Below are 21,184 nucleotides of genomic sequence, written 5' to 3'. Positions count from 1 at the left end.
TACATTTTTATGACACTATAGAGAGAAAAATAATCATATCACTATTCTTCATACAAATTAATAATTAAAAGTAAATATGATACAAACAAACAACAGGGCAACTAAGTACCACAAGAACTGACACATTCCTACAAAAGGGTTTCAGATCGGGATATATTGATTGCCTTTATTGCACAAAGTAAAAGCCCCCGGCCCAGAAATATGCAAGACATTCCATCACATTTACACACAAGAATCCCCTCGAAGGCATCAGACTTTAAAGAATAACAGAAATGCTTTCTCAAATTTGTAGGAAAAAAAAGAAATAATAAGCACAGAGACAGAAATATCACAATGTCAACAGTGACAACTAGCTGCAATAGTGTGTGCATGTTATTAAAACTCATATTCATCACTTTCATTTGTCAAAACACTCACATAAAGCACTGACAGCTTGGAGTACAATAGAACCCATGTCACCCAAAACATATCGATAACAGTAATCCACTTTTAAGTCACATGCTTATGTCTCCAGTGAAGGCTTGGGGGAAACTCAGCGACGCCACTTTTCTGTGGGGGGGGGGAAATACCAGTTCAATCAAGTGATGCAAAATAAACAAATACAAATAAACTGTTATTAATTGGATTTTGACTTTAATGAAGATGGAAATAAACATCTTTTTTTTTGTACCTCTGGTGACGGCAAAGCAGTTCTCACAGTGTACCATGCGTTTGTAGACCCACAGGGAGTCCCCAGCCTTCATGTGACCCAGAGTGCTGTTGCACACCTCACACTGTCCAACACAAACAAACACTCACATGAGGGAAGAGACACGCTGAGCTTTCAGCTGTTTGCCTCATGAAAACATGTTGCTGCCAAGAGGTGAAATCTAAGTTCATTTACAGAAAGACACGGTACAGTTTTGAGGTACATGTACTTTACTTTGTATTTCTTAGGTGTTTTTACTTGAAAAACAACCTTGAGGTTGGTTTCTGGGTCAGCAGAGGTTTAAGATCTAACACACAGCATATATCTTCCCTTTTAAAAGTATGATGCATTGTAACTGACTAACTTACACACTGTATTTAACAACTAATTCAACAGCAACTAGCTGACTTTTATGGAAGGAGAGACTAAACGTATCTGCTCACCTTCAGGCAGGTAGCGTGGCAGTTGATCTTCATGTCATCCAGGACCATCTTGGCATCACCGGTGAACGGCTTGCGGCAGGAGCTGCACAGGTCTTTTTCAAGCAATGTCCTATATTTGACAGAAGTTTATTACAGTATATTAGCTAAAAAGAACATCATCACATCATCACAAGTTCAGTGTTGACCTTGGAAACAGTAGTTTGGCAAATAAATGATTAAATGAGTAACTCTTAGCCCTTGCTTCATACTATATATGGGTAGGAAAAAGCAATTAAGTGGACCTTGAGTTTAGTTTTGGCTCAAGGGACGACAATGTTGGTTTGTTGGTTGTTCAAGACTGAACTATAACTCAACAGCATTGGATGGGCTGTCATGAAAGTTTGCACAAATATTCTTTGTCCCCAGAGAGTGAACCTCGTTGCCTTTGTTGACCCCCTGACTGTTCCTGTATTGCCACCAGCAGGTTTACATTTTTGTCTTTTAATAAAATAGCATGACCATTGAATGACTGACAAATAATGTGATAGATATTCATGGTTCCCAGATGAAGATCCCAAAGACTTTGCTTAACCCATGACTTTGCCTATAGTGCCACATTGAGGTTGACATTTATGGATTTGAATTAGATTTCAAAACAGCTGGATTGGATTGCTATGAAAGTTGGTTTGAATATTCATGCCCCCCTCAGGATTAATTGCAATAACCCTGGTAATCTCTCAACTTTTCATGTAGCACTACCATCAGGTCCAAATCACTCATCACTCTCGGCTGTTTGGGCTAATTGCAAGGGTTAGCATGCTAACACACTAAGTTATGATTGTGAACATGGCAAACATTGTACCTGCTTAACATCAGCATTTTAGCTTTGTCATTCAGACCATGGTAGCATGCTGAAGTTAGCATTTAGCTCAAAGCAGTGTTGCGCCTTAAGACAGCAATGCAGAACTGCTGGTATGACTGTAAACGCTTATTCATGTTTTTTGTGAATGCATTTTTGCAAGGTCAGGAGAGAATGTCGTCCCATTTTTCCTACCTCTCAGAAGACACATAAACACTCTTGGCGGAGGATCTAGAGAAGGGGGATTCCGAAAGAATTCCATCTGACCTACAGTGAAATCACACAGTTATCAGTTTCTACAAGCCTCTTCAAGTCTTGCTTTGTTTTCAAAAAACCTTTGTACTGCAATATCAAATCAAGCCATATCTAATACAATCGAATACCTGCTGCTCGAGTATGACTTTCTGTAGGTGGAGGGGCTGCTGGTACCGCTGTACTCATAACTATACATAGATAAAATGAACCACAGATCACATGTGAGGTTTAGAATATTTCTAACATTCTGTATAATCAGAGAGAATGAAAAGGAAAATCGTCTTAGAGTTTACTTTGGTTCATACCTGGTGTCTGGTTTGGTGTAAGAGTAGGATTTGCGCTCGCTTGTGTATTCGTCGCTGTGTGAGCAAAATACGGGGCAGGTTATTGATAATAGAAAGACTGCAGCATGTTTTCATTTGGGTGTATGCCGAGACAACCCTGCAAGAAGAGTGTGTTTGAATACAATCACATGTTTGTAAAAGTCAAATGATTACCCAGGCACGGAACTGATGGAGTATGAGCTGGTACGGTTGTAAGGAATTTCCTCAGTATACGAGCTGTAGCTGTGTGTCAGAAATGAGTTGGATATGGTAGCAGACTTTTCTTTTCTTTATGTATTCATTGTGATGTTTATGATACTGTTACAATTCAGATAACATGTTATCATTTGGGTTTTCATAAGTACAATTTTCGTCATATCAATTGTTTCAATAAAACTTGTCAATATTAGACTAAAATTAGGCTAATGACATTCCAATTAGTCTAAGCTCTAATTAACAAAGTTTAGCATGCAAGCACAAAATTATGATTGTGAGCATGGTAAACATCAAACCTACTTAACATCAACCCGTTAGCTTTGTAATCCTGAGCATGTTAGCATGCTGATGTTAGCATTTAGCTCAAAGCACTGTTGGTCCAAAGTAGCCTACAACACCAAAGAGCCACTTGTGTGTCTTGCGTGTTGAAATGTGAAGACCAATACAAGTTTAAAAAAAAATACGTCTAACAATTGAAAAAGATTAGCGAGGAATATTTAGCCATAGACTCTCTGTATAATGAAAAAGAACTGAAATATTGTTTGTTTTTTGGTTTCGTGTGAGGCCTAAACCTTTAAAGTTAAACTTCTTTATGCTAACATATTTATATCAGCCTCTGCTTTTACAAAGATTTTATTTAAGTCACTTTAAAGTACAAATCAATTTGAAAAAAATACATATTTTTTATATGCATTTACAGACAATCATACTGTACATAAACACAGTCCAACACAAAGTATTTTCTGTAAATAATGTTCTTAAGGAGGCATCTCAATCCCATCCTATCTGACTGGACTCACTAAAGGGTCTGAGTATTCGGCTCACTGTCAGTTTTAAGTCCATTGCACAGCATGTTTAGACCTACCTGCTGGTCCTGCTGCTGAAGGATGGTGAAGAGTTGCTGATTAAAGTTGGGCTTTCTCTAAATGGCATAAAGGACAATGTCAGAAAAAAAGAACTATAACTCCAATGCACAAACAAAGGACTACTGCATAATAATCCCGGTCAGCACTCACCCTCTGCTGCTCTCCACTGAGACCACCTCTCTCTTTTTGATGCTGGTACTGCAGAGACAATAAGTGTGATGTTGGATCCGTAGGATAATAAGAAGGTTGTGTGTTTTTGTTAAAAGTTATTCACTGAGACATCTCACCTGACAGGAGAGGATGTAATTGATTTAGGCAGGAGGGTGTCATACAGCTCATCCTCAACCCTGTGAAGACAACAATATCTTGAATAGACCCCCCAGTGCAATCATTATTTTTAAGAGTATACGTTTTTGATGGAGGTTTATCTTACACGGAGGACGTCCTTGTTGTTGATGTAGTTGTCACAAAACTGAAAAAACAGACAATATTTTTAGGACTGTATGGTTTTTATTTTGCTGTTAGTGAGTAAATGTTGTCCTGCAGTAACTCACCTATCAGAATTGATGTCTGCTAGTGAGAGATCACCCAGTGTTTTGTTATATTTGTCCTCTGAACTGCACAGAAATACATAATATATTGTAAGTCATTTGAGGGTATAACATTGAGGTAGGATGTTTTTTTAGTTTGTATTATTACTTAACAATTCAGCTTTCATTTCTGAAAGGAGTATTCTCTTATTTGGTGTATCAAAAGTTACATTTGAAAAAAAAACAAAAAAACACTACATACTGGCAGGATTATATCACTAATGTAATTGTGTTATAATTACATCTTTTACATCTTCCCATTGTTATCCCAGCCCCATGGCTGGAAGACACATGGGGGGCCCAGGCATTAAGACCACACTATACAATTACACACCAGTCACAAACATCTGGGCCTCCAATTAGCCTCATGTCTCCAGAGGTAGAGACGAATATTCATTATGTAAGGGCTCAATGACATTGTGGTTTATAGAGGATCTCCTCATATAACTCATACTCTTAAAGGGATAAAGTTAAGATTAGTCTATTATTCTCCAGTTTATTCCGTCTCTCAGTATGCATTGACAGCTTGAAGCCAATTGCTCCTCACTGAAGATGTAAATACTGTATGTGTGTAATTTCTACTTTGTTAAAAAAAAAAAAATAATAATCAGCTGAGCAGTGTAGTTGCAACATTACTCAAACAGGGGTACATGGTGCTTTGTTGGGGACTATTTTCAGTGGCGGATTAACACACATTTGGTGCCCTTTTATGTGTTGATTGTGAGATTTACTGACGATTATTCACACCGCCTATGTTCTTTGAAATAATGTCACCCAGTGCTAAACCTCACATGTGGGTTTTTACATGGTTTTGACAATAGTGCAGGTCTATGGCACAGAGGAGAAGATATTTCATATATATATATATATATATATATATATATATATATATATATATATATATATATATATATATATATATATATATACTGTATATATATATAATTGTAGATTAAAATCTACTCTATTTTAACCACATGCTTTTTAATAATAAAACAACATCTTACTCTTTGCTGCTAACAGTTGTCTCAGTGACTTTGGTTGTTCTGGTAGGTGTGTAGGTAGAGTATTTTGTCCTGTGTGAAAATGAGTAAAGAAAATGAAATAAAAAAGTTTATATATTTTATATATAATATTCCAGCTCTGTAACAACACAGTGTGCTCATCTTACTGTCCATTGTCTAGTGTACCAAAGAGACCTTTCCCCTTCTCAACTTCTTGGTTTCATGTATTCAGTTTAAATCTCAAAGGCATCATGATCTTCTATTTCACAAAAAAAAAATGTTGTGCATCTGAATGTGATTTTTTCTCTACCCCATTAACTTTTTCATTGGGTACTACTGGACAAAGTACTGTATAACAAATAAAAAACTAGCTCCACCTTTACCAATTACAACAAGAAGTGTTGGGAAAGGTTTTCAAATTGTTAATTTAAGTGAAAATAGCAATAGCACAGTAGCATTAAGTAGGAATGTAGATTTTATTTGATTTGGCGCCTCCCACAGTTTGAGTGAAGTAGAGTGTGACACCACTGTCACAAATATAAATCCCAGGTCCACAAGAGTTTGTCAGATGTAATGTTGGTGCTAACTACAAACAAAACTCATTACGTCATAACAATGTTGTGTGTTGAAAACTGAAAACACCACAAGACACTGTACCATCAAAATGATTTTGAAGCTGTTAGTTTGGAGTAAAAAAAGTGACGTAATGTTGTTTTAATTCGACTCACAGGGGCCAATTTCCTTACTGTTATTTTTGTTTCTTAAAGTCTATTTTTCCAGTAATACTTCTGCACCATATTTTGAATGCATGCCATTGTTTTTGTAATGGAATATTTCTAGTTTTTTGTACCTTCTAATCAAGAAAAGTTTCTGAGTGCTGAGTATATTCTTACCCTTTGCTTGAAGACTTGACCCGTTCAGTGAACGTCTGGGTGGGAGAACTGATCACAGTGGATCTGCAGGAAGGACCCAGTGCACATTAAAGGGACGTACTCTCAGTGTGCAATGAGATGTTAACAGATAAATGCAGTAAAATTCTCTACCTGGTGGTGATGGTCTCAGTGGTTCCGTCCTTGGTCACCGTGGTGGTGGTTGTGGTGCTGAAGGAGGCGTGATACAAAAAAAACAACAACAAATGTACAAAAATGCATGCATGAGAGATATAAAACTGCATTATATATCTTGTTGTGTGGGACTAAGTGCGAGGATTGAAGCAAAGACTGAACATTAAACATAGTTTGTGTTCTGTACTGTGAGATTATAACACTGTATGTGAACTGTACCAACCTGTTACTCAGATCATCCTGACTTGAACTGAATCTGCAATGACAAGTATCACCAATGAAAAGAGTTGTCACAGTCTGCTTATTGAAGTGCAATTGATACAACTGCTGACATGAATTTCATCTTTAATAAATTCATAAATTTGATAAAAAGCAGTAAATGTTAAAAAAAAATAATACCTCTTGGTGAGAGCCTCCACAGACGTGCTTGTTTTGGTGGAATTAACTTTGTCAGGCTCAGAACTATGAACAAAAGACAATTTAATACAATAAGTTAGTAAGTAAGTATTAATAGCTTAAATTATTATTTACATTACACCCAGCTGTCAGAGGAAAGAATTGCTTCCCATTATTATGTCCTTTAATTGAGCAATTGTTTGATTTACCTCACAAGCTTTTCAGTGGACCTGTATTGGCTCCGGCTCAGAACAGCTTTACCGAAGTTTGGATCTCGGCTGAGGACGGAAAAGAGTATGAATTAATTCGCTTGTACAATAAGAGATGAGTCAACACTGTGACTTGCAAAAGGAATGTGGAAGGACACTCTTTTTTCAGGATGAGGGTTAACTGAGATATGGATTAGAAGTCACACCCAACACTTCTGCCACTTTCCCAGGTGTGAGTCAGCATCAGTTTTTTTGCCAAGTAGCTTTTCACCTATGAGGAAGTTGCCTCAGAATTTCTTGGCGCATAGCAATAAATGTAAAAAAGTAGAAAAGTATAAACAAAGACAAGAAGTAAGTTCTGCAAGTTTAGAAGTATAAATAGAAAATAGAAAGTTGGCAATGAGATATATTGGAAGGAAATCTGAAAATATGCACAATATGCGTGTGTGTTAGTCCATTGAGCTGTGTCGGGCATTGTATCTATGTTTTGGCCAGTAGGTTTCAACAGCTTACTCGATGTCCTCATCCTCATCCACGTCTTTCTTGATCCAGCTGTTGTCTTGGAGGAGACTGCTGCTCTTGGCTGCAAACACAAGTCAATTAAAATTTGAGCGGCTCCAGTTATATACTCAAAGCAGTTACACATTTTTTTAAGCAGGTGAAGGCCTTATAGTGCCTATAAAATATATACTTATCAACATGTGTGGAATTTGATCATTTTATTACACACAGTGCAGAAGCCTTTTGCTGAGTTTGCCGTTATCTTTTATTGCCTTTATCTATATGACTGCTTTAATCTATTTTAATCTATATAATAATCATTGCCTCATTTAATTTCTATTCCTCGTCTGTTAGTCACAAACAATGTTGCTGTTTACATCTAATTTTGCATTTTGAATTGCACTAGTTCATCGATTGACTGATCTCCCGCCCTGCAATTGTAGCAGACTACAAAGAAACATATTTCATTTGTCACATACTCAGATAAAATCTCTGGGGTACTGTTTATAAATATACTGTATTACTGGATATTCATCAATACTTACTTGAATACTTGCTCATTTTGTAACCTGACCTGTAAGTGTGAAAGAACAGGAGAATTCGTCACATAATGAAACTACAGCACAATACCCACTGGGTGGCAGTGTGGGCTAAGATCTGTCAAACGGCACATGTTCTGTGGTGAAGTTTGACCTGAGATCAACACACATGTAAACTCAACCTTGGGATTCAGTGCCTTTCATTCACAAGATATTTGTGTTGCGCTTGTTGTGAACACTCTCATCAGGCTGACATGTTTGTCATGGTGTCTGAATTTTGTGCATTATGTTTTTCTCAACCCCAGACTCCCTGAATAAGCCCTAAACTGGTTTGTCTTGATCTGTGTTGATGAGACACACCCACCCTCCACAACACACCCTCTATAAACACACCATTGTCAGCAAAAGCAGAGGGGCGTAGCGGCGACATGCCATTAGCCACCGATGATAAAGATTGTGCCCTTTCGACTACATGTCATGCACGCTCCAGTGCAAAGCCCTTTCATATCAGCAGCCTTGAGGCAAGTGAGGGAAAACTGTGAATGCACTAGTCTCCTCATCGGTCACACAATGCAACTGTCTGATGAGTGATGTTAGTCCAAAAATAGTGTGTTTAATGTTGGATTATTCTGTATTATTTTGGCTTTTGTATGATTGTGTTGTGTAGAATTTTGACAAGTCTGTGTCGCAGATGTCTCAGGGTCAAGAGCTAAAATTGTGGTCTGTTGTCTTTGAGCTTTATAAATTGTTGAGATCACTGATCACTTTCAAATCAACTCATTTCACTTGTTTTAATAACAACTGGGAGCCTTGTGAGACTGAAAGATTTAAAGATTATATAGTATAGGATGTGAATTAACTGTCCAAGGTCACATCGCCTCTGAAATCAGGTCTTATTTGTAGGGCATTTAAATAGGAATCTTTAAAACTGTTTGGTTTAATGTATTATTACAAAGTAGGTCAGATAATTGATCAGGTAAGTTAACCATGTAGAATGAAAACTCTATCAAGACAGTGCTGTTCCACCTAAAAGATACAAATCACTAATGTCTGTTATGCACCATTGATTTTCCGGGTGTAATGTTCATCATAAGCATTCAGAGTTTACAGCAAAGCTGGGACATGAAATCCCAGAGTGGTAAGACGTGTATTAATTCCTCACAGTACAGTTACCTACAATGTCTAATCCTACCCGACAAAATGTTTTATTTCATCGTTTTCCAAGATTACACCTCAGTGCGAGGCATTCTGTTTGACAGAACTCTAACATCAGATCATCATATTTCTCTCTGAGCACAATTAAAAACTCTCTAAAATATCACTGCATATAAATATTAGAGTAAATCTGACAAATGAAAGAGTTGGGGTACGTACCTCCACAGAAAGCGATGTGCCTCACCGGACAGATAAACTCTCACTACGGCTCAGGTCTTGACACCTGTCTTTTACTCTACACTTTAGAATCACACCCTTGTCACTCCCTCTCCTTTTAACCATAAGGGAGGAGATACCAAGGCCACCAAAGGGAGTGGCTTTAGACGATAGTCAGAGACTGTGCTCTGTCTCCAACTGGCTCTCCCATTTATGCCTTGATAATTGTTCAACTGTTTGTTTGGGTGTTGAAAGATGGAATGGTGGTATGGAGATGGGTGGAGAGCTGAAGGACCTGCAAGTCAACTTTGGTGCCAACGTGGGTGCGGGACTGTGTGTTTCTTTAACCTACAATAGCTTTGTACTTGATGGAATATGATTGAATGTAGATGTACTGAATAGTTAATCTCCCTCCAAAATATTATCCCGCATTTTAACTATGTTTTTATATCTGGCTGACTTCTAAAACTAAGACTTTGCACTTTACACATGCATGCCAGTAAGAGAAGTGATTTTCAGTCACCAGTTAAAGGATTTATCCTGCCTCGCTGAGGTCCAATAAGAGTCATAATATCGCTGATGAATTAGACTTTCAATGTCCTGTCATAAAGAAACTTAAACGTAAGGATGGGCACATATCACACAAGTAATACTAATAATGATATACACTTCATTTATATGGCGCCTCTCTTAACAAAGTAAGTGGCCACTGACGGCCTGCAGCTGTAAGGATTGGAACTCTGAATGAAATGTCTAATAAATGTCATTTGATATCATGTATCATCATAATCGTTAAGACAAAGCCACCTGTAGTGCCATCCAAAGGGGTATGCCTGTTTAAGAAGACAGTTATAACAGTTAAAAGAGATGTCTTTGGTAAGTAGACGTCTAAATCATAGAGCGTGCATATAAAAGTGACAGTCAGACTTCAGCTATGAATATCATCTTCTCTGTGACTGTGACTGTGACTTGGAGCTTGGCTATTGGGAGTGTCATGTGTTGGTTGTCCACAGGTATGCCAGGTGCATAGCACACAGGGGTGTGACAACGTGGTACTGAGAGGTGAACCCATCCTGGTAACAATAACAGCAAGACAGGAATGCAGACCATTCCACAGTAATCAAACTACTAGTGTCAACAGGTAAAGCTTATGATTTTAATAGAGGGCCATCAACAGGCACAGCTGAATATCACATTTTAAAGGAAACAAGTCACTAAAAGCAACTTTAAGTAACAAAATAACTACAATCAAGATGAAGTTCAGCATTTTGACATTGTTGTCATTAAGAAACAGACCTTGGGAGTACTGAGCTACATGCAGTTTTATAAAAAACAAAAGTGGTACTTGAATAAAGATATCATGTTAAAACATTATTCTGGTGAAAGTGAAAGTCATCCACTGGAAAAGTAGTTGGGTAAAAGTCTAGTATCTAGATGTTTCACATCAAATGTACTTAAGTATCAAAAGTATAAGTACAAGTAAAAGTACATTATACTACAAGGGGTCGACTGACTATCACCTGACCGATTGTCAGATCCAGTACTCAGCATTTTAGTAATATATAGTGTTGTGTGTTTGTTTGTTGTGTTTAAATTTGTTAATTTTTTAAAAAGCAATGTGAACTACTTTTTCTATACAGCTTTAGCTAACAAAACTAGATTTCTCTCTTGCCTTGGGTAGTTTTGCTGTAGTTCAACTTCTGAACTGGTTGGTAGTTTGTGAAGCTCTGCGTTCATGGTGGCTTCTCCTAACAGCGGAATGGAATGATGGAACGTCCTAAAATGAATTGCTGCAGTCAACCATGAGCTCCTGCCCTCTTTATGAATGCATACAATTCAAAGGGCAGTGACTAACACTGGGTGGCGATGGAGTTATAATGACGGAAATGACAAAACTTGTTGTGCAAGTCTATCACTAAAAATAAATGAATATAAGATGTGGCCCGAGGCTATACGTGACACGATCATTTTATACTCAGTTGGTCAGAGCAGCAGAAATGAGTGCAACCTGTTCTTTATTGGTGTGTGAAGCCATAGAGTGTGAAAGTCAAGACACAGCAGCTTAAAATGTATGTGTACTTCATTTCCACAGAGATATTAACTGACACAAAACACATTCTGCCCTCAGTCGTGAACGTCATCGCGGCAAACTTTCTGAAGGGAAGCACATTGTGTCAGGCGAACTGATGACACCGTCACGCTTTCAAATCACTCCAACCCAAACCCAGCTCCAGGACGCGTGTATACCAACTAGAATTTATCTTCAGCCAGTTCAGCTCCCGCTTGTCATACTCTTTCCTGACCTATGGCATCTTCTTGGCCCAGATATCTCACCCCTCCTCCCTTCATTTGTCCCAACAGGCCTGAGCTGAGACAACCAGGGGTTAAATGAGCAGCCTCTAGATGCGGCTACGTGTTCAGGTTACACAATTCCACACTAAATCATTCTCTGTTTACAACCTTCTACCCCGATACACTTTTACTGAGCAGCTATTTATTTCCAGTATTTCCTACTGAAATCCTAATATCACAGTCAGTCAATTTTAAGATGATACTTTTTACTTCAGTTGTCATCACTGACACAAGCTGGCACTCTGGTACTGGACATGATAATCTCTGAATGCTTCCTGGGTTGCTATGAGAAGAGACTGTAGACCGACCCCTCTCTTGTCATTGGGCCGCTGCTATGCCTCAAAGCCAATAAAACACCACTAGGGCCTGTGTAAATCTCTTTCCCTATCCCCCCCCCATCTCTCTCTCTCTCTCTCTCTCTCTCTCTCAATAATTGTACATGGGTATCCATATGCACATACATTTGTGCCACAGTTTTAAAGGGATGACATCAAATACAAGTTCTACTGTAGGGGAATTAAACAGAATGGAGCATTTTGGAGAATGACTTGATTTAAAAAAAAAAACAAAAAAAATGTTGGAACATGTGCTCAGTCAGACATACACGCATGAGTGACATTTAACTGGTATGTAGCCTACATTTCTGTCACATATGCACTGCCTGCGCTTGTTTTCTGTGCCTGCCTGTGCATCGCAGTCTGTTTTGGGGCCTTTCCTGCAGTTTTCACTGATGTTACCCAACACACAGGGGCTGTTTACACCTGGCAGTGTCTCCCAGTTTCCTCCTGCAGTATTCCTGCTCCTCCTGCACCCTTGGCCCTAGTCAGAAGGTGAAAATGCAGGTATTGCTATGATCAGGATCTGCACATTGCATTACTGAGGCATTTCAGTATTCCGATGCAATTTGATTTACTAGGCATAAATAAGCATAACCCATCTGGTATCTCACCAAGTGTGAGTCACATCATCTATAGGCATATGCATAAGGATGCAAGAGGGCCATCTTATGTTGTAGGTAGATAGAGCAATGTCGCTCGGGGCCCGCTCAGTGATAAAGAGACCACAGTGCCACAACGATTTAATCAGAGGATAGCAGCAGCCCTTGTGGAAACTAATGAGATGTTTTAAAAAGAACATAATCTCACAGTTGCACAGCGGTCACTGAAGAGGGAACGACAATACTCACACTCAAGGTTACAACCAGGTGCTACTTATGGAACAGTAGTAAATGGCTTGTAAATGACAGCAGGTTTGGCACAGAAAATAAATTATACACCATAAAATACATTTTAAAAACACTTTTTTTAAAGGTCAAAGCGGAGGAGACAGGACAAACAGGATTTAATCTTTTAAGATCATCTACCACTTCCAGATACAATTGGGAGGGGCCCTGGACGGACCTCAACAAATTAAATGTCCTGATTCCTACTGTGCACAGTGGGCAAGATAGCCTCTGCTTCCGTCTTTTACATATAGTGCCATTGCACCTCCACTACTGCGGATTTTAATGTGACTTAAAAATAAAACAAACAAACAAACAAAAAAAAAACAAAAACAAAAAAAAACTATACATCATAATAACTGACACAGGGAGGTATATGTTCAAATAAATCAATGATAGCATCGGCCGGTTTTTTCAGCGCTATGAAAATATCCCGGCATGCTAGCGACGCAAGACTCCGGCAGGGAGGGGAGGGATGATGGAGCTAAGATGGCAGCCCAACTGAGGGTGCTGCCTCTCTGGGGTCAAGAAATATTTAAGGAACGAATAAACCACGACAAGGCGATTCTGGGAAATTAATGCTGGCGTTTCCGCTATTTCGCGAGCGAACGTATTATGGCTTGAGAAGACACATTTTCGGGGGACGAGCACCGTGTCGACGCTGTGGCCGGATCGGAAGACCATACGTTGTTGCACCACCAGATTGGCTACAATTTGCGCTTCTAACAACTGGGGACCGTGGATGCTAATTGTGGTATTTCTGCAACTCGGAACGGACAGATAATGTGACATGTGGTGGATTTAATGACGAGTGGATTGCATCTGATAGCTAGATATTATCTAGCTGTGATATCTTTTGTGTGATATATGCATTGTTCTCCAAAACGATGATGTGTGCTGCTGCGGCAGCGGCCGCCGGTGGAGGGATTCTGCCCTCCTCATCGCCGTCGATGGGGCTGGGTGTCAGGGTCATTTCTGGAGCAGGAGCCGATCTCTCCACCATTGGTTCGGGAATGGGTTCTTGTCCGACACCCGGAGCCCAGTCGGATTGTCGGACTCGGTACCAGCTTTTACTCTCAGGGCGAGCTTTGGCCGAAAGATACAGGCGGATTTATACCACCGCCATCAATGATAAAGAGCAAGGGATAAATCAAGGGAGGTGAGTATCTAACGTGAAAAATATAACGTCAGATATAGTAGATGTTGGTCTGTCATTTATGGGGCTAACTGAGCTAACGACCCTAACATTAACCCTTCCCTAGCGGCACGCCAGTTAACATCAGCTTCAACGAGGTTAAATTAATTGTTATTTACGGCTTTTGAGACAGCCAGGCTTGTGGCATTTAAATCGTTGTTTGGACTACATACAATCTGCCAGGAACTCCATAATTTGGGTGCAGTGTCTGCTGGGGGTCAGCTTGCTAGGTAGCATTTTGGTTTTGACTTCCCTAGCTTATCTGAGCAAGCTAAGCTAACGTTACTTTAGTTTCACCCCTGCGTGAGTGGTTTGCACTCCGGGTACTGTGGACGTTGTGAACGTTCAACGTTGACACGTTGTCACTGAAGTAAAATCACCATACAACTGGGTCATAACGATTGGAAATAGTGCACTATAGGCTTAGCTACATCCATAACAAGCTAGCTGTCATGACAGCGGTTTGTCAATTTGTTATGAGCAATAACGTTAGCAGTTACCGGAGCCAGCTAGACGTAAACACACGTCCTTCTCGTTTTACGCTTTGTTTGTTTTTTGTTAAACATTTTCAAACAATTGCTTCCTCGGCTGTCTCCATATTTTACGTCCCCTTGCCATTTAATTTAATTGAATGTAGTGAGCGGTGTGTATTTAGGCCCAACGGCGTCACTGTTTCGATTGCTAACGTTAGCTAACGTTAACTGACGTTGAGGAGCATCAGCCCTTCCCCAGGTTACTTCAACGTAAACCAGCGATTTATTTTTCAAGAAACATGGACTTGATAATGATCAGTTTATTAGTGAAACGTATTATAAATGTATCATTTGCTCCTATACACACACCAAATTAGTTTTAAACGTTTGGCATGCATGGGAGAAGATGTGTTGGGAATGGGAGGTGGTTGAACTCATTTGCTTTTCTGGCAGAAGCGGGTAATACAGTTACGTCATTCTAGTCAGTCAGTCAGGTTGTGGCTGGGTGATTTGCAGCATCCTCCCTCACAAACTCATTTGTTATGTTCAGCCCCACATTTGCAATGCCAGCTTTAAGCATCGACCAGTATGACGTTGAAGGGTCCAGCAATTAGTCCAAAGGCACCAGCTGTTTCATAGCCAACTCCTGAATTCACGTCTTTACTGATGGCCAAGAAGGGAACATATCAGGTCTTCAAGCTATCCAGATTTGTCAGGTTATATTGAACTTCCATTGTGTTTGACAGCAATCTCTCTTTCATAGAGGAAATATGTTGCTTGTATAAGATACAGCTATAGACACATGCAAGTTTTTAGGAAGTGTTTGGGGGCCTTGATGCAAATGTACTGGATTTGTTGATATTTACCTCCTAATGTCTGTCTGTCAGACAGACATTCCTGTCAGTTGCCTAGTTTCTGTTTTGATTGGGAGGATTAACACAGCACATTACTGTATGCTCAAGAGTATTTGAAGCTACTTTTGTACAGTGACAAGTGATTAAAAGTCAACATTCCGTTGCATGCCTGAGTCACAAAATCAAGCTCTTCCAAAACTGTATTTTCTTTTTCAAACAAAGACATAATTCAAATTTAAATACGGAATTGATATATCTGCACTTTCTAAACATCAGATCAAGGGCAGATTTAACATGAATCGATTTTCTGTATTTAGCAGTGAGTAATAATCATAATTAATTCATGAAGTGCCTTTCTGTTTTTAGATGTAATTCTTTTTGTGGTCCCTAGCACTCGTCATTGGCAGCCTGATATGCCAGAGAAATTTATAAAAAAAAAAAGCCCATTCAAAACACTGAATTCAGACAGAGTTTAAAAGCATTTCTGGAATTTTTGCAAAACCAAACTTATGTGTGTTTTGGGTCTTTTTGTCAGGATGAGTAACACTGAATCTGGTGACAACTGCTACACCTCTGACAGTTAAGTTGGGGATCCTGCACTTCAAAGCGTGAACTTTGCCAGCTGCATAAGATGCAGACTTTCTCTGAAAAGTGAAACCGAGTGTCTCATTAAAGACACGTCGAATGGATTCAAAACTGTAATAGCTATACAAAACAAAAGGACAAATCATTTGTGTGTATTTTTTTCCAACTTCATGACTTGGCTTGAAGATTAATATGTTGATGACAAGAAGCTTTGCTGCCTTCTCCTCACATCATCATATTTATCATAAAGGTTGCGGTCGAATTGAATGTTCTGCTATTTTTTTAGTGTAAACTGTTTAATTTGCAATACTGAGCAATCACCATATACTTTCAGGGGAAAGAAGGCTCTGAGTAAGAAGAAACTGAAAAGGCGACAGAAGGTCAAGTCAAAAGTCAAATCAAGAACAAAGGTAAGAAACCAATTACCAGTTGTTACACAATATAACAGTTGTTCATCTGCATGTGTTTTAGAGAGAGTGTTTGATAGACATGTTCAGAGAGTTGTAAGGCCAAAGCTAAATTGTAGAATTGCTGTTTTTAAACCATTACAAAATATATAAAATTACCAAAATTGTTTGATACTGTTGATAAATGCACAACATGTAGCACCACAGCATGTAAATTATAGTAACATTACAAGTAGGTGCTATGTTTGTTAGTGGGGCACAGTTATGGCTAATACTCGCAGTACCCACAGAGCCTTCAATAGACATAATTTAATATTTATATTCTCTGCATATTAATAGATATTTGACTGGCAGTTGTAATTTGCAACTGTCACAGCCCTTGCTATGCACTGATAAGTCTTTACAGCTGGTTTGAAGATTGAGGATAAGATTAAAGATGAGGTTAGATTGTCTGCAATCCTGAAGGTGGTTGGCATAAGCAATATTTTCATTGGCTGGGCTGGTCAGGTGCCAGGAAGCCTGTCCACATATGAAGCCAGAGAGGTGGATCGGCACAATGTGAGACACACGGGAGTGGCTCTGGCTTGTGCACGATGGCCTGTTGCCGAGCGACCTAATGTGTTCCTCATCTCCACGGCAACGGTTTGCCTGCCTCCATCTCCTTCATCCGAAGAGGGAACCCAGTCTGCATCAGTGGATGTGGTTGTGTTTTTGCTTCTGCTGTAGACTTGCGTGTACAACATAGGCTGACTTGTTTATCAACAAATATATGTATATATGACAACATGCTGTTTTTCTCTGAGAGTGAGAGGGCTGCCCTATGGTTGTTCTGTAATATTATTAGTCCTTGTTTGGATTAACTTTATTACACAGATTTTATTCCAGCAAACTGACAGGCAAAAGCAGAAACAGATCATGTGAAGGTAGAAGACTGGCAGAGGCACTACTACAAGGCTGGAAATTCAACATGCAGTTGGCTTGTCAGTTCAGTTCTCTTCAGGTTGACTTGGTCAGTGAGTTGATGTGGAACAACAGAAAATACACTATAGAGACAGAGAATGGAACGGTTGGCAAGGTTGGCTGACAAGCAGGCCTAATAACGTGGGCAGCTACATGGGCAGTCATGCTGTATTTGTGCATGTAGTACTCACTCTTGCTATGTCAAGCCTCTCACACTGTCATAGTCAGACAAGAGTGTGGTTTGAAAGTGTCTCTCCTTTTGTCTGCCTTGTGCTTATGAACATGTGAAAGAGGAGTTGAAACAAAAAGTGGAGCATAAATGCTCATCATCCTTATGAACATGGTGATGTAATGTCTTGTGTATGAGCAGATGTAGAATGTGTCTCTTTCTAAAACTATAGTTATAGTATTAAAATAATTTATGTAAAATGTAATTACGCAAAATGACACATTAAATGAAATAACGTGAAAACATCAATATAATGTTTTAATGATGAAATCTACTTTACAACAGTGGTGCACCTGTGCCATTTTATTTTTTTTAAACAGGACAAGATGCTAAATAAGTAATTCAGGCAGTTGTCGTCCAAGAATGAAATCATGATTCATCTCACCTTTACACTGAGGAAATTAGATCTTTATATAAATATGGTATGTGTCAGCTACAAATACTGTACTGAAAGCTGTATTTAACAGACTTTTTAATGATAATGATAATAATTATCAGTGGCATCCCCCACAATTTTTTCTGCATTAGCAAAATATATTCAAGACTAGGTTTGATATCACATCAATGAATTTCTTATTCAGTGTATCATATATGTCTTGACATATTGATTTTCCGATTCAAATCGATCTTCAGTTGAAATATCTGATAATGGTAAAATCCTGAGATTCGTCTTTCGATATATACCTTTTCCTGTGGATGCATGTCAAGGTCTGAAATTAACAGCCACCAAGTGCTAAATGTGGGTAGATTTTCCATTTGGTGAGTAAATCTCTAAAGGCACTTAAATGTACCTCATAAAATCAGAAATCTATACTTGAATGGCCTAAAAGGTTGTTAAGATATGAAAGTTACTTTTTTCTCTAATTTTCCTTTGTTGAAATATATCTACACCTGTATCAGTCATTACATTCTTGTTCTTTCACAGCATTTTTATTAAGTATATTTCAATATTATTATAATCAGTATTTTGAATAATGCACCAGGCTAGAGGGATCCGTGTACAGTTTACAGCATTACATTTCACAACATTACTTTCACATCCAAAAGCAATGATATTGATAAAATATCAATAGAAAAATGGCTATCTGAACTTAAGTAATGGAATTGATATTTAATTGATTTTAATCAAAAGAGGCTATTCCCATCTCTAATATCAGAATATTAATATTTTAGTATATGCAAAACATAATTTGGTGACTTTTTTCAGCATGTTATTGCAATGAAATTGGTGCTTTGGAAGCTTAAGCAGCTAAAAACCAATGAGGCAAACACTGCGGTCATGATCAAATAGTAAAAATGTCCAAACTGTCTACTAGTATGTGAAGAGATTTAAATCATAAAGGGAAGCACTTATGTGCTTGTCCACCACCGGTACTTTGTATACTGTATGTCACTCTACTTACCACATTTAAAGTATTGCCATAATGTCTAATGCAGAACAGCTGTGTATGAACATAATTTCTAGGAGACCGAATTTGATATGATGTACTCAAAATCTGTTGTGCATTAAAAACTGGTAAACTGAAATAGATATGACAGAGAACAACAGTGTGTGTATGAAGGGAAAGTATACTGCAGAATAAATGGGTAGATCATGTAAAATAAAATCGTATAATTTCATTTTTTTTAAAGAATTTTGAGATCGGGAGACTAACTTTTAAAAGTATTAATTTTAGAATCTAAGTTAATTGCCTTTGTTCAGTATGTATGACAGCGAGACTGGGTTTGTGCCTCTTGGCATTGGTATTAGTTTCAAGCCACAGAGCTAAGCATCACTTTCTAAGAAAGATAAACACACAACAGTGTTTGGGGTGTCTCACAAAAAAACTTTCTGCTGTTCTGAAGGTATTTCTAGGACTTTTTGTCTGCTGCAAGATTGCAAAAGACTTAACTCATTGTGACTGTTTCCTAATCCAAATCAAAGACAGTAGTCACTAGTTACCTGAATAGGAAACACCATTGCAACCTGGGAAAGGAATTCAGATGGCTAGAAAAGTCTTGGCAGATTTTTGCATGTAATCCCACAGGTGCCCGTACACCCAGTAAGCGCCTAGCCCGAGTGATTTTATGTTGTAAATAAATGGTGAATGGTCTGCATTTTTATAGCACTTTTCCAGTCTAACGACAGCTCAAAGCGCTTTACAATGCATGCCACATTCACACACACATTCATACACTGATGAAGGAGGCTGCCATGCAAAGCGCCAACTGCTCATCAGGAACAATTTGGGGTTCAATATCTTGCTCAAGGACACTTCGACATGCAGCTAGGGGTAGCCAGGATTCGAGCCCTGTGACTTTCTGTTCACTAGACGACCCACTCTACCCGCTGAGCCACAGCTGCCCCGTTGTCAGAGGTCTGAGACCTTGTAAACATGTGGTCTGTCTTTAAAATAGTGATGTATTATCAGATGAATATAAACTGTTTTAAATAGTCTCCTGCTGATAAGTTTCATATTTATTCATCTCATGTGGTAATGCAAACTAACAACCCACTCCACTTGCGCCTCTGCTTTGGAAGATATAACTTTTATTCCTTTTTTTCCCTTTGTATTTTTTCTATAAAGCCAGCAGTCTGAAATGTTTCACTGTCTGAGTGCGGCCAGGGTCTCTATAGCAGCCTTCTCCAAAGCTCTTAGATGGTCATCAAATCAGCAGTGAAGTGCAGACAGGAACACAAAAGAAACAGTCGGATGAGCAGCATTATGGGTTTGCGGTATTACAAAATGACGAGAAACCACAAAACATCAGCAACATTGAGGTTTGCATATTTGTTTCTGCCTATACTTAAGTGCAGTATGACATGATGCTTGAAGATGATTCCTTTAATGACAACTTTATGATGATTTGTTCAGTTTTAAATTAGGTACTGTCAGCTCTAGTGAAACCTGTAAATTACAATTATCAATTACCCTGTGAGGACCATGTTTCTGCTGCTTCATCTTCTGTTATGCGAGATGTAACCAATCAGACATAATGTATGTAACATGGCTGTAACTGTATTAAAAGGGACAAAGCTCTGATTGTAAACACCAATAACATTATAATGGAGATGTACAATGGAAAAGACTTGGGTGTATAGCAGACAGGAAGGGTCAGTCGAAATACTCCTTTGAGTGGCATGATGGAAATTGCGAGATCCACCTATTTTTGGAGCAATGGACAAAAAGTCAGGATATCTTTGCTTTAGATAACCATAATAGTAGCACGGACAAAGACATAAAAAAGTTTAATTGTGTGCACAGCTGCTTTAGTACATATATTATTTTTGAGCAACTGTGGGTTTCAATTCTGTGTTTCAGATTTTTTAGGGCTACCCTTTGTTTAGTTGTGACTACCAAATTTAACAATACTGCTCCCTTATATTATCTAAGAAAGACTCTTGTTATTGTTAAAATATTTAGTCAAGTAAATATTAAACTTTACCTGCTTCAAAACAATGGAGGCAATAAAAAAATGCATGCATAAGAATATTATTAAAGAAGACAAATCAACCAGCCGAATCTTTGTAGGGAGCAGTCAGTCTTGTATCGGCCATAAATGCTGATCATCCTATCTCAAATGCTCAGCTTCAGGATGCTGCCTTTTGTCTCTGCTCCACCCT

At 38.6% G+C, this 21,184-nt stretch overlaps 2 protein-coding genes across 22 annotated transcripts in view; one reads left to right on the top strand and one right to left on the bottom strand.

Annotated features, from left to right (window-relative positions):
- Window positions 1-136: 136 nt before the first annotated feature.
- On the bottom strand, window positions 137-15,604 carry scel (sciellin). Of its 2 annotated transcripts, none has more exons than XR_005077166.1 (22): window positions 9,307-9,426; window positions 7,939-7,967; window positions 7,406-7,475; window positions 6,893-6,961; window positions 6,687-6,749; window positions 6,511-6,543; window positions 6,267-6,323; window positions 6,117-6,179; window positions 5,227-5,295; window positions 4,184-4,246; window positions 4,063-4,101; window positions 3,917-3,976; window positions 3,780-3,827; window positions 3,629-3,685; window positions 2,722-2,790; window positions 2,530-2,583; window positions 2,353-2,412; window positions 2,165-2,236; window positions 1,132-1,240; window positions 671-773; window positions 434-549; window positions 137-381 (listed from the first exon to the last, which is right to left on the bottom strand). XR_005077166.1 is itself a non-coding variant. In XM_037110877.1 (22 exons), the coding sequence occupies exons 2-22, from the start codon at window positions 12,345-12,347 to the stop codon at window positions 533-535; spliced, it is 1,257 nt and encodes a 418-aa protein (XP_036966772.1). In that variant the 5' UTR covers window positions 12,348-12,474; window positions 15,412-15,604; the 3' UTR covers window positions 137-532. The 2 variants fall into 2 exon arrangements, 1 of the variants encoding a protein (XP_036966772.1); XM_037110877.1 differs by lacking the exon at window positions 9,307-9,426 and adding exons at window positions 12,295-12,474; window positions 15,412-15,604 and having other exon boundaries at window positions 137-549.
- Window positions 13,356-21,184, top strand: part of mycbp2 (MYC binding protein 2) — a 62,653-nt gene continuing 54,824 nt past the window's right edge. For 12 of the 20 annotated variants that reach the window (XM_037110864.1, XM_037110857.1, XM_037110861.1 and 9 more), the window contains exons 1-2: window positions 13,356-14,036; window positions 16,319-16,394. In XM_037110864.1, coding sequence (XP_036966759.1) covers window positions 13,765-14,036; window positions 16,319-16,394 — 348 coding nt within the window. In that variant the 5' untranslated portion in view covers window positions 13,356-13,764. Of the gene's footprint in view, window positions 14,037-15,134; window positions 15,262-15,984; window positions 16,133-16,318; window positions 16,395-20,147; window positions 20,342-21,184 lie in introns of those variants that run through there. The other 8 variants (XM_037110875.1, XM_037110870.1, XM_037110869.1 and 5 more) reach the window with 5 other exon arrangements.

Source organism: Acanthopagrus latus, chromosome 9 (genome assembly GCF_904848185.1).
Source record: "Acanthopagrus latus isolate v.2019 chromosome 9, fAcaLat1.1, whole genome shotgun sequence".
NCBI lineage: Eukaryota > Metazoa > Chordata > Actinopteri > Spariformes > Sparidae > Acanthopagrus > Acanthopagrus latus.
Note: the sequence above shows the minus strand (reverse complement) of the source record. Positions and strands in the feature narration are given on the sequence as shown.

Coding starts and splice junctions, on each gene's coding strand:
- scel (XM_037110877.1), bottom strand. CDS start 12,347: ATGCACAGGCAGGCACAGAAAACAAGCGCAGGCAGTGCATATGTGACA. Junction 6,750..6,892: donor TCCACTGAAAAGCTTGTGAG/GTAAATCAAACA, acceptor TTTTGTTCATAG/TTCTGAGCCTGACAAAGTTA. Junction 2,237..2,352: donor AAGTCATACTCGAGCAGCAG/GTATTCGATTGT, acceptor ATTTCACTGTAG/GTCAGATGGAATTCTTTCGG.